This window comes from Astatotilapia calliptera, chromosome 5 (genome assembly GCF_900246225.1).
Source record: "Astatotilapia calliptera chromosome 5, fAstCal1.2, whole genome shotgun sequence".
In the NCBI taxonomy this organism is placed as follows: Eukaryota; Metazoa; Chordata; class Actinopteri; order Cichliformes; family Cichlidae; genus Astatotilapia; species Astatotilapia calliptera.
In genome coordinates this window covers 2,953,276-2,965,352 of record NC_039306.1, presented here as the reverse complement: position 1 = coordinate 2,965,352, position 12,077 = coordinate 2,953,276, and the positions used below count along the sequence as shown (strand labels likewise).

Here is a 12,077-nt window from a genome sequence, read left to right as displayed (position 1 = left end):
CACAAGGAGAACAGAAAATCAGGCTGGTGTTACACACTGAAAAGTTTAACTTTATTAACTTGTTAAGCCCCAGGGTTATTCCTAACATTCCTGCTGGAAAATGACGTGCCCAGAGCTAACTGACTATTTCTCAGCAATTACAAACTGTGTAAATCATCTTGATATCAAAATAAAGCTGACACTTGTGAGACTTCATCAAAAACACAATGATATCACAGCAGAGGCCACTGTTTCAAAGTAATTGAGGATAAAACCATATCTTCATCATATCATACTTGTCTGATCGCACTCAGTTCATTCAACTCAAATCCTTTACTTCTCAGCCCTTTCCTCTGACCACTGGCGTGCACCAGGGATCTGTCCTGGGCCCCTTCTTTTCATTATCTACCGCTTGGACATATTTTCCGTAAATACAATATCCAGTTTCACTGTTATGCCGATGACACCCAGCTTTATCTGTCCACTAAACCTGATTCTGCTCTTCCCCCATCCTCCCTCACCCTCTGTTTAGCTGAACTAAATTCATGGTTCTCTTCTAATTTTCTCAAACTCAACAGTAATAAATCCGAGCTCCTCTTGGTCGGCTCTAAATCTACATTATCCAGAACCAACAGTTTCTGTGTTACTATCAATAACTCGCCGGTCTTCGTTTCTTCCTCTGTGAAAAGCTTGGGTCTCATCCTCCACAGCACTCTATCTTTCAATTCACACATTAATAATATTACTCGGTCTGCATATTTTCAATTGCGCAACATTAATCGTCTCCGTCCTTCTCTCTCCCCACATGCCGCTGCCCTTCTTGTCCATAGCCTTGTTACTTCCCAGATTGATTATTGTGATTCACTTCTTTTTGGTCTTACTCAAAAATCCATCCACAAGCTCCAACGCGTCCAGAACTCTGCTGCCCCTATCATCACCAGGACCCCTTCTGTCCACCACATCACTCCTGTCTTGCAGCAGCTTCATTGGCTCCCGGTCAAATATCGCATCAATTTCAAAATACTCTTGTATACATTTAGGGCTATTCATCATCTCTCTCCTCCATATCTCTCTGATCTGGTTAAGATCACCGCCCCATCTCGTTGTCTCAGATCTTCTTCTTCCCTTTCTCTCTCCGTCCCTTCCCCCCGTCTTGCAACCATGGGGAGCAGGGCTTTCAGCTGCTCCACGACTCTGGAATTCCCGACCTCCTGATTTAAGAAACATCTCTTCCTTCTCTCTCTTTAAGTCCAAACTCAAAACCCACTTGTACAAAATAGCTTATCCCACATAACCTCTCCACTCTGCTATTTTATTTGTTTATGTCTTATGCTTTTATGATTCTGTAAACTTCTTGCTTTTATGTTGCTTTTACTCTACTATGTACAGTGACCTTGAGTGTTTTGAAAGGCGCTTTCAAATAAAATGTATTATTATTATTATTATTATTATTATTATTAAAACACAAAAATATAAAGCCAAATATTGTACCTATGTTTGTTGTTGCTGGTGTTTGGAATTAGGACACTGCGGCCGTTCATATGTATATTCAGCAACTGTATGTGCAAATAAAATATGCTGCAAAGCACAAATATGGCTTCGGGTCTGCCGTGGAGTTTCACATAAGCATTTTGCAATTTTGCCGAATTTTGCAGTATTTGGGAAATGAAGCACACTGAGAGATACAGCTAGGCAGGAAGTTTTTAACTTGACTGAAGCAAGACAGCAAAAGTAAGAGGGAATTGATTTCAATGTTTTTCACATGTGTGTCAGGGTTCCTTGACCCAGTGTTTCAGTTGGACTTCGTCACTGTTCAGTTCCCATGTATGTTTCCTGTTTTGTTGTGTTAGCCTTTTTGTCCGTGTGCATTATGTTTTACTTCATCTGTGTCAGTAGTTTAAGTTCAGCTGTAATCTCACCTGTTTCTAGTCATGGTGAACCGTTGGGTGAACATGGGTTCCATGCTTTGTGTTTACATCTTTTTGACTCAGTTGGTTTCTCTCAAAACGTAAAAGAACCCACCCACCACTTTAATCACACTCTAGACCTTGTTTTAACATATGGCATAGAAACTGAACATTTAACAGTGTTTCCTGAAAACCCTCTCCTGTCTGATCATTTCCTGATAACATTTACATTTACAATAATTGATTACACAGCGGTGGAGAGTAGACTTTATCACAGTAGATGTCTTTCTGAAAGCGCTGTAACTAAGTTTAAGAATATAATCCACCCACTGTTATCATCTTCAATGCCCTGTACCAACACAGAGCAAAGCAGCTATCTGAACGCTGCTCCAACAGAGGTCGATTATCTTGTTAATAATTTCACCTCCTCACTACGTACGACTCTGGATACTGTAGCTCCTGTGAAAACTAAGGTCTCAAATCAGAAGTACCTGTCATGATTCGGCTGTGTGGCAGGCAGGAGAGGACCCAAACGCAAACTCACGGAGACAAAACATAAACTCAAAAACACAGCTTTAATGCTGGCAAAAAGTGGAACACGAAAACAGTACTAAACTAAACTGGGAAAGCTAAACATAAAGTAAACCAGGAACCACGGGGAGAATCACACACAGCATGAGGGAGAACGCGACGCCGAACAGAGGGAGACGCAGACAGAAATACACAGAGGGTTAACGAGGAAAGTGGGAACACACGGGGAACACAGCTGACACAGATAACCATAACGAGACAGGGCGGGGTGAACATAACACTGACGGGAGACAGGCAGAGTCAAACAGGAAGTACAGAGGTTCGGACAGGAGGAGAGAGAGCACGGGGAAAACACAGACATAACGGGCAGGGGAAACATGGAACAACCACAAAGGGAGACGAGGGCTCATAAATACACAGAGGGCACACAGGGGGGAGAGAGAGCACGGGGAGAACTTAGACATAACGGGCAGGGGAAACATGGAATAAAATATAAGGAGAGACGAGGGCTCACAGATACACAGAGGGGAACACAGGGGGTAAAAGCCACGAAGGGAAAACACTTAGGGAACAACACAACAGGGCAACTCAGGAAATATGGCCTAAATAGGGAACAAAATACAAACATACAAGAAAACTAAGAATACTGGGCCAACATGGCCCAGGACCATGACAGTACCTGACTCCGTGGTATAATTCTCAAACACGTACCCTAAAGCAGATGACTCGTAATCTGGAGAGGAAATGGCGTGTCACAAATTTAGAGGATCATCATTTAGCCTGGAGAAATAGTTTGCTGCTTTATAAGAAAGCCCTCCGCAAAGCCAGAACATCTTACTATTCATCACTGATTGAAGAAAATAAGAACAACCCCAGGTTTCTCTTCAGCTCTGTAGCCAGGCTGACAAAAAGTCAGAGCTCTGTTGAGCCAACCATCCCTTTAACATTAACTAGTAATGACTTCATGAACTTCTTCACAAATAAAATTTTAATCATTAGAGAAAAAATGACCAATAATCATCCCACAGATGTAATATTATCTACAGCTACTCTTACTACCATTGATGTTAAGTTAGACTCTTTTTCTCCAATTGATCTTTCTGAGTTAACTTCAATAATTACTTCCTCCAAACCATCAACGTGTCTTTTAGACCCCATTCCTACAAAACTGCTCAAAGAAGTCCTGCCATTAATTAATGCTTCGATCTTAAATATGATCAACCTATCTCTAATGATCGGCTATGTACCACAGGCCTTCAAGCTGGCTGTAGTTAAACCTTTACTCAAAAACCATCTCTAGACCCAGCAGTCTTACTTCCATAGGCCGATCTCCAACCTTCCTTTATATCAAACATCCTTGAAAGAGTAGTTGTCAAACAGCTAACAGATCATCTGCAGAGGTTTATTTGAAGAGTTTCAGTCAGGTTTCAGAGCTCATCACAGCACAGAAACAGTTTTAGTGAAGGTTACAAATGATCTTCTTATGGCCTCTGACAGTGGACTCATCTCTGTGCTTGTCCTGCTAGACCTCAGTGCAGCGTTCGATACTGTCGACCATAATATCCTATTAGAGCGATTAGAACATGCTGTAGGTATTACAGGTACTGCACTGCAGTGGTTTGTATCATATCTATCTAATAGACTCCAGTTTGTGCATGTAAATGGAGAGTCCTCTTCACACACTGAGGTTAACAATTCCAACATCATTGTCAAGTTTGCAAACGACACTACAGTGGTGGGTCTTATCACCAACGGTGATGAGACGGCTTACAGGGAGGAGGTCAGCGCCCTGACCCACTGGTGTCAAGACAACCATCTCACCCTCAACGTCGCAAAGACAAAGGAGTTGATAGTGGACTTCTGGAGGTGCAGAGAAGTACACACCCCCATCACCATCAACGGCGCTGCTGTGGAGAGAGTGAGCAGCTTCCGGTTTCTTGGTGTACATCTGGCTGAGGATCTTACGTGGTCAGGACACATAAACAAAACAGTGAAGAAGGCGCAGCAGCGCCTCTTCTTTCTCAGGAGACTGAAAAGATTAGGCATAAGCGCCCGCATCCTCAGGACGTTCTATTGCTTCCTTCTACTGGATGCATCACCACCTGGTACGGCAACAGCACTGCTTACAACCGCAAAGCTCTCCAGGGAGTAGTGCGGTGCTCTGAACGGATAATTGGAGGTGAGCTTCCCTCCCTCCAAGACATCTACAGGAAGCGGTGCCTCAGTAAAGCGGGAAGGATCATCAAGGACTCCAGTCACCCCAGCCATAAACTGTTCAGACTACTTCCATCCTTCTGACAGTCTCCACGGCCTCTGTGGTGGGTATGCAAGTGAAGAGAGAGACTACATCAAAGGACACCATCGTTTCATCTGGATCCAGGGTAAGTTTCTGGACCTTGTCGGTGAAGTCAGTGGAGTTCTTGATGTGGTGTGGGGTGTTCTCCACGAGAGGTGCAAGGATGGTAGCAAGGTGTTTTGGGTCTGAGTGGGACAGCTTCCTTGTGGATTTTAGGAAGTCCGTAAATGCAGGGTATGGTATCCCCTGGGTAAAGACGGTGATATGTAAGGCGGTCAGTGATTTTGTCCTTTTCAAAGTCTTGAATGCAAGCTATAACTTTCTTTTTGTAGCTGCTTGTGGGGTCTCGCTTTAAGGCTTCGTAGGTATTGTTGTCACTGAGGAGTGTAGTGATCTTTGTGTGGTAATCTGTAGTATTTAGGACCACGGTGCATCTTCCCTTATCAGCTGGTAAAACAGTGATGTTGTGATCTTTGCTCAGGGAAGAGTACCCAGCCACTGGTACAGATATGTGGACGACACCTGGGTCAAAATCAAGACACAAGAAGTGGAATCCTTCACTGCGCACATTAACGCTGTGGATAAAAGCATCAAGTTCACCAGGGAAGACACAAAGGACGACTGTTTGCCTTTCCTGGACTGCGCCGTGCACATTGAAGAGAACAGCAAACTCAACATCGAAGTTTACCGGAAGCCCACACACACGGACCAGTACCTCCTCTTTGACTCCCATCACCCTCTGGAACACAAACTTGGAGTAATTAGGACCCTACACCACCGGGCAGAACATGTTCCCTCTAAGCCTGAAGGAAAAAAGAAGCAACACACACATGTAAAGGAAGCACTCAAAACGTGCGGCTATCCTAAATGGGCGTTCTTAAAGTCAGCAAAGAGGCACAGAAAAGAAGACCAGACACCAGCGAGGGAGGATAAGAAGGACAGACGCAACAACATTGTCATCCCCTATGTAGCCGGTGTATCAGAGAAACTCAGGAGAGTTTTTCCTTTCCAGTCACCTTTCTCACTCACTATGTGTTAACAGACCTCTCTGCATTGAATCATATATGTTATTAACCTCTGTCTCTCTTCCACAGCATGTCTTTATCCTGTCTTCCTTCTCTCACCCCAACCAATCACAGCAGATGGCCCCGCCCCTCCCTGAGCCTGGTTCTGCCGGAGGTTTCTTCCTGTTAAAAGGGAGTTTTTCCTTCCCACTGTTGCCAAAGTGCTTGCTCGTAGGGGGTCATGTGATTGTTGGATTTTTCTCTGTATCTACCTTACCATATGAAGCACCTTGAGGCGACTATATAAATAAAATTAAATTGAATTGCAGAATCTGTTTACCAGTTCTTTAATTGTTTGTTGTTTTAGCTGTTTGGTGGTTGTTGAAATGCTTTTGTGAGTTTTTAGCTGGGATTCTGACATTTCTGCTTTACCCAATATCTGGTGGTGCATCCCATTAAACAAACCTCTTTTTTAATGAGCCTTTACTCTTGCACTTCATCTCTGTTCTGTTTCTATTGTGTTGCTCTTGTGTTTCAGTCATGTTTCTGCTGTGTCTGCTCACCAGCATCATGATGAGTCCAAAGTAGGTGGTTCTCAATAACATCTCCAGATCTTTGGGCATCTGAGCAGGTACAAGAAACAAACAGCAAACAGGAAACTAGTGACTTCTGTGATGGTTTTAGATGTTCTGGTTTTTATGGTTCTGGGTTAGGGTTAAGTCTAAATGTTTTGTTTATGCTGGTTGACCTTTTCATTGACTATGTGCATCTGAAAGACTCCGGCCGTGTAGTAGGAGAACAAGCCACTGTCGAAGAAGAACTCGGACAGTGCCAAGTATACCATCCGGTCATACTCTTTGATGACGGGTTCCACAGCATAGTTCACCAACGAGACGTTCTGGTGAGAAAGGTCGAAGAACATCCCCTGAGGAAACAACAGACACAATTCATTTATGGCCTCTATAAAAACTACATCAGGTAATCTCAGGTAATCTTCACCCTGAAGTGCATGTCGAGGCTCCGGGACGTCACCACGGGATCATCAATCAGCGAATAATCGATTCCAATAAACTGATCAACTTCTGTCCTCACTGGGATCGTCTCCAACAGTGAGTTCACAAGAACCAGAGCGGCATGATCCAGAGCCGGGCAGATCTGAGCGAAAGAGATAGAGGAGACCGGTGAGAGAGAGAGAGGGAGTTATGGGACAGGTGACACAGGTGACACAAAGGAGACAGGTGAGGGAGATGACACAGGTGAGCGCAAGAGGTGAGGGAGAGAGGGATGGGTGAGGGAGGTGAGACAGACGGATGGGGAGACAGGTGAGGGAGGAGAGACAGGAGAAAGACAGACATGTCAGAGAGTGACAGGTGACCAGGTACCTTTTGGTTGAGGAGGAAGCGCATGCCTGTTGTCAGAAATCTGGCCAGGAAGCCGTAAACTCTCCTTTAAAAAAGACACAGAGCTTCCTGGTTGGCTGATACTGTCACATAAGTCACATCATGCATTTAATGTTTATTGTTTATTGAATCACTGTAATTGATTACCCCAGCGTTCCACTGAACTTTGCACTCATTTTGCTGATATTGGCATCACAAGTGATGTTATTGATCTTCAGCCGTCCCTCCTCATCTCTGATCAGGTTCAGAGCTGTGTTGATGTTCACGCCCTCAGCCGACGCGTTGATGTTTCCTGTGTCGTAACTGAGAGGCAATAACATTATCATCAACAACAACATCATCTGCAATTAGTGTTCCTGTGAGCAGCAGCTCTAGTGGAGTGATTTGGTTCTCTATGGTGGAACTGCTTGGGTTGAACTATGTGTTCTGGAGGAGAACTCACAAGAACCAGTACAGGATCCGTCTGTTGAAAGTCAGTGAGATCGATGAGTTCTGAACGTCGAACAGCAAACCAACATCAGGGATGAACTGCAGATCAGCGTGAGTCAGATTCAGCTCTGTAATCTTCACACTAATACATAGCCGACAGAGAGGTGATGTTACTAAAACACATGTGGATGGGTCTAAATGATCACTTCAGATTTTGTGGGGTCACGTACTCAGTGATGGTGTACTGGAATCGTCCGTCTTCCCCCTTCATCTCCGGCATGCTGATGTTACTTAGCTCCTCTTCAACAAATTTTTGAGTTTCATACTTCACTGTAAACACAAAACAAACCTGATGATGACATTTCTAAAGTAGACATTTAAAGAGCTTTGGCAGAGAAAGTTCTTCAAACTTCCAAATAAATAACTAAATAGATAACTACCTCATCAGTAACTCTCTGGAGTTTAGAAGGACTTAGCAGCTGAGCTCAAAAATGTCCTGAAGGTTCCCAAACTCATTTAATCAGAAGAACTTTTCAACCTGACCAGTGATGTTTGGGAGTGGCAGAAAGAGCACTTTGACCAACATGTCCTCCATGTCATCCATCAGCTCCTTGTTTCTGTCAGTGATGGCCTCTGTGATTGCTCTCCTTTCTAAAGTTCTGCACACTGTAAACTTGATACAGTCCCGATCAAAAGATGCCTTTAAAAGGCAAAATCTGTGCAAAAATGTGGATTCATTGTCATTTTCTGTCAGGTAGTCAGACTGTCATGATGTCATTCTGACTTTTGTGTCTCCCTCTCTGATGTCCATGACGTTCTGACGGCAAAGACAAAAAAGCTTTCCCTTTCTGAACGTGGTCGGGTTGTTGAACTGCATAAGCAGTCACAGCACGCCGTCACTGCTGAGGTGGGACGCCGTAAGACAGTCATTTGGAATTTCTTAAATGATCCTGAGGGTTATGGAACAAAAAAGTGAAAGACCCAAAAAAATGTCACCAGCACTGAGCCGGAGGATCCGATTGGCTGTCCATCAAGACACTTGACAATCCTCGACCCAAATTAAGGCCGTTTCTGGTGCCGACTGCAGCCCCATAACCATCAGATGGCATCTGAGACTGAAGCGCTTCAAAAACAAAAACTCTTCCTCAAAGGCCTCGTCTACTTGGACATAATATGCTAGTCAACTCAGAGTTGTCACTAGCTGAATAAAACATGGTGGACTCATCGGTGTACATTACAAGATGAGATTTACCCAGGACATACGGCAGATCATTCATGAAAACAGAGAAGTGGGTCGAGGCAGCTGACCTGGGGTAGACCACGGCTCATGACGAAGCCCTCTGAAAAATACTGTTATAATAAACCTTTTACCTTCTTCCACACAAATAACTTTTCATCCAGCACAAAGCAGCTGCTGAAAATCCATAACATTTTAGTTTATCAATCAAAAGATCACAATTTATTAAATCAGATGCAGCACTGAAGTCCAAGAATACTACCCAGAAGCCTTTCCCATCATCTAGATCTTTATACCAGTTATCTGTCATGTGAATGAAGAGCTGGTGGAGTGACCGGGTTTGTAAGCATGTTGAAACTTAGTGAGTCAATAAATAATAAATAATACTGAATTTGTCCATAAACAACTCTCTCCATGACTTTCATTTAAACAGGGAGTAATGGGTCTGCTATTGACACCATTAAAACCAACATTCTTATTTTTTGGAATGGGAATTACACTCAACAAAAATATAAACGCAACACCTTTGTTACTGCTCCCATTCCCCATGGGATGGACGTAGAGACCTAAAATTCATTCCAGATACACAATATAACCATCCCTCCCAAACAGTGGTCACAAATCAGTCCAAATGTGTGGTAGTGGGCACATCTGCTATATTGAGATAATCCTGGGTGGCTGGTCTCAGACGATCTTGGAGGTGAACCTGCTGGATGTGGAGGTCCTGGGCTGGTGTGGTTACACGAGGTCTGCGGTTGTGAGGCCGGTTGGATGTGCTGCCATATTCTCTGAAAGGCCTGTGGAGACGGCTTATGGTTGAGAAATGAACATTCAATGCACGGGCGACAGATCTGGTTGACATTCCTGCCAATTGCACGCTCCCTCATTGCTTGTGGCATCTGTGGCATTTTGCTGTGAGACAAAACTGCACATTCCAGGGTGGCCTTTTGTTGTGGGCAGTCTGAGGTACACCCAGACAGCTGCTGGAACAATTGGTTTGCACAACCAAACAATTTCTGCACAAACTGTCAGAAACCGTCTCAGGGACGCTCAACTGCATGCCCGTCGTCCTCATCGGGGTCTTGACCTGACTCCAGCTCGTCGCCGTAACAGACTTGTGTGGGCAAATGCTCACATCCGATGGCGTCTGGCACGTTGGAGAGGTGTGCGCTTCACGGATGAATCATGGTTCACATTGTTCAGGGCAGATGGCAGCTGAGAATGTCCCAGTTCTTGCATGGCCAGCATACTCACCGGACATGTCACCCATTGAGCATGTTCGGGATGTGCTTGACCGGCGTATACGACAGCGTGTACCAGTTCCCACGAATATCCAACAACCTCGCACAGCCATTGAAGTGGAGTGGACCAACATTCCACAGGCCACAATTGACAATCTGATAGACTCCATGCGACGATGTGTTGCACTGCATGAGGCAAATGGTGGTCACACCAGATACTGACCGGTTCTGGGTCCCCAGACCCCCAATAGCGCAAAAAACTGCACATTCCAGGGTGGCCTTTTGTTGTGGGCAGTCTGAGGTACACCTGTGCACTACTCATGATGTCAGATCAGCATCCTGATGTGGCACACCTGTGAGGTGGGATGGATTATCTCAATATAGCAGATGTGCCCACTACCACACATTTGGACTGATTTGTGACCACTGTTTGGGAGGGATGGTTATATTGTGTATCTGGAATGAATTTTAGGTCTCTACGTCCATCCCATGGGGAATGGGAGCAGTAACAAAGGTGTTGCGTTTATATTTTTGTTGAGTGTATTTTCAATTCTTTTCACTGGAGTGAAAATAAGCTGCATGAAAACATCTATTAAATATGTGACTTACAGGAAGAGACACAAACTTGGCCTTAAATGATTAGGTCTTAAAATGGGTCTTAAATAATCAGGCCCCATCTTATCTTAATGACCTTGTAGTACCATATCACCCTATTAGAGCACTTGGCTCTCGCTCTGCAGGCCTACTTGTTGTTCCTAGAGTATTTAAAAGTAGAATGGGAGGCAGAGCCTTCAGTTTTCAGGCCCCTCTTCTGTGGAACCAGCTTCCAATTTGGATTCGGGAGACAGACACTATCTCTACTTTCAAGATTAGGCTTCAAACTTTCCTTTTTGCTAAAGCATATAGTTAGGGCTGGACCAGGTGACCCTGAATCCTCTCTTAGTTATGCTGCAATAGGTGTAGGCTGCCGGGGATTCCCATGATGCACTGGGTGTTTCTTATTCACTCACTAGGGATGGGTACCAGTGTCCGGTGCCATGATGGCACCGGTTCTGACATAAACGGTAGTAACCAGACCGAAAAGCAGCGCACATTTTGGTGCTTTATTTCGGTGCTTTTTTTCGGTGCTTTTTTTCCCTGAGCTGTGATACACTTCTAGCCAATAATTTTACGTTTCCGAGGATAGTAGGCGGGTCCAGGTACGTGCGTTCTTTTAGAGCAGAGCTACAGATTAAAAATGTCCAAGGCAAAGCGGTCAAAAGTCTGGCTGTACTTCACAGCAAAATATGCAAACTCAGCAGCCTGCAACAAGTGCTTTAAGCTGATACTGTGATACTGTCAAAGGAGGTAACACCTCAAATCCGATGAAACACCTGGCGACGCATAGTGTTTTTTTTAAAAGCCCAGAAATGCGCCGTATTTGATAGCTTGCTGCGAGACCTCACACCGAGCGCATCTACTGCGGGTAGGTTGCCTGTTATGCAACATCCCCCAAAAACACGAAGAGGAGAGTCCTGGCCCCTAGCCCTGCCAGTGTAGCAGAAATGATGACGGATGATGATGCAGCAGCAGCCGTTCTTCTCTGCGTGAGTAGCTTCATGTTGTTCGTGTGTAATTTACGTTGAGTAGGCTAACCACGTTATTACATTAATGCATGTAAGGTGAACTAGCAAACATCATCATAGCTACATGCGGCTGTCTTCTTGTTTGATGGCAGATACTCCCTTCACCCTGGACAAAAAGGCTAAAATGACCAAAGAAAAAGTGGAAAACAGTTAAACATGAGAGGCTTTTAGACAAAGTTTGTGTTTTTTCCATTGTTTAAGCACTGCTTCCAGCCAAGAGTGATACCATATATGCCCCATAGCTGCAGAAAAGGCTAACATTGTTATCTTTTTACAAAAAACAGTTGACCATGAGAGGTTTTTGGACCAATTTTGTGTTCTCCATTCTTTAAGCACCGGTTTGAGCACCGGTTTGAGCACCGGTTTGAGCACCGTTTGAGCACCGGCACCGTTTCAAAAGTACCGATTTGGCACCGGTATCGGATAAA

At 44.4% G+C, this 12,077-nt stretch overlaps 1 protein-coding gene across 4 annotated transcripts in view; it reads right to left on the bottom strand.

Annotated features, from left to right (window-relative positions):
• Positions 1-12,077, bottom strand: part of pltp (phospholipid transfer protein) — a 31,232-nt gene that overhangs the window by 15,610 nt on the left and 3,545 nt on the right. For 3 of the 4 annotated variants that reach the window (XM_026166639.1, XM_026166642.1, XM_026166640.1), the window contains exons 3-9: positions 7,777-7,876; positions 7,560-7,688; positions 7,265-7,420; positions 7,100-7,163; positions 6,717-6,872; positions 6,466-6,642; positions 6,281-6,340 (exon numbers count right to left, since the gene is read on the bottom strand). In XM_026166639.1, the coding sequence (XP_026022424.1) occupies positions 6,281-6,340; positions 6,466-6,642; positions 6,717-6,872; positions 7,100-7,163; positions 7,265-7,420; positions 7,560-7,688; positions 7,777-7,876 (842 nt within the window). Of the gene's footprint in view, positions 1-6,280; positions 6,341-6,465; positions 6,643-6,716; positions 6,873-7,099; positions 7,164-7,264; positions 7,421-7,559; positions 7,689-7,776; positions 7,877-7,986; positions 9,277-12,077 lie in introns of those variants that run through there. The other variant, XM_026166641.1, reaches the window with a different exon arrangement.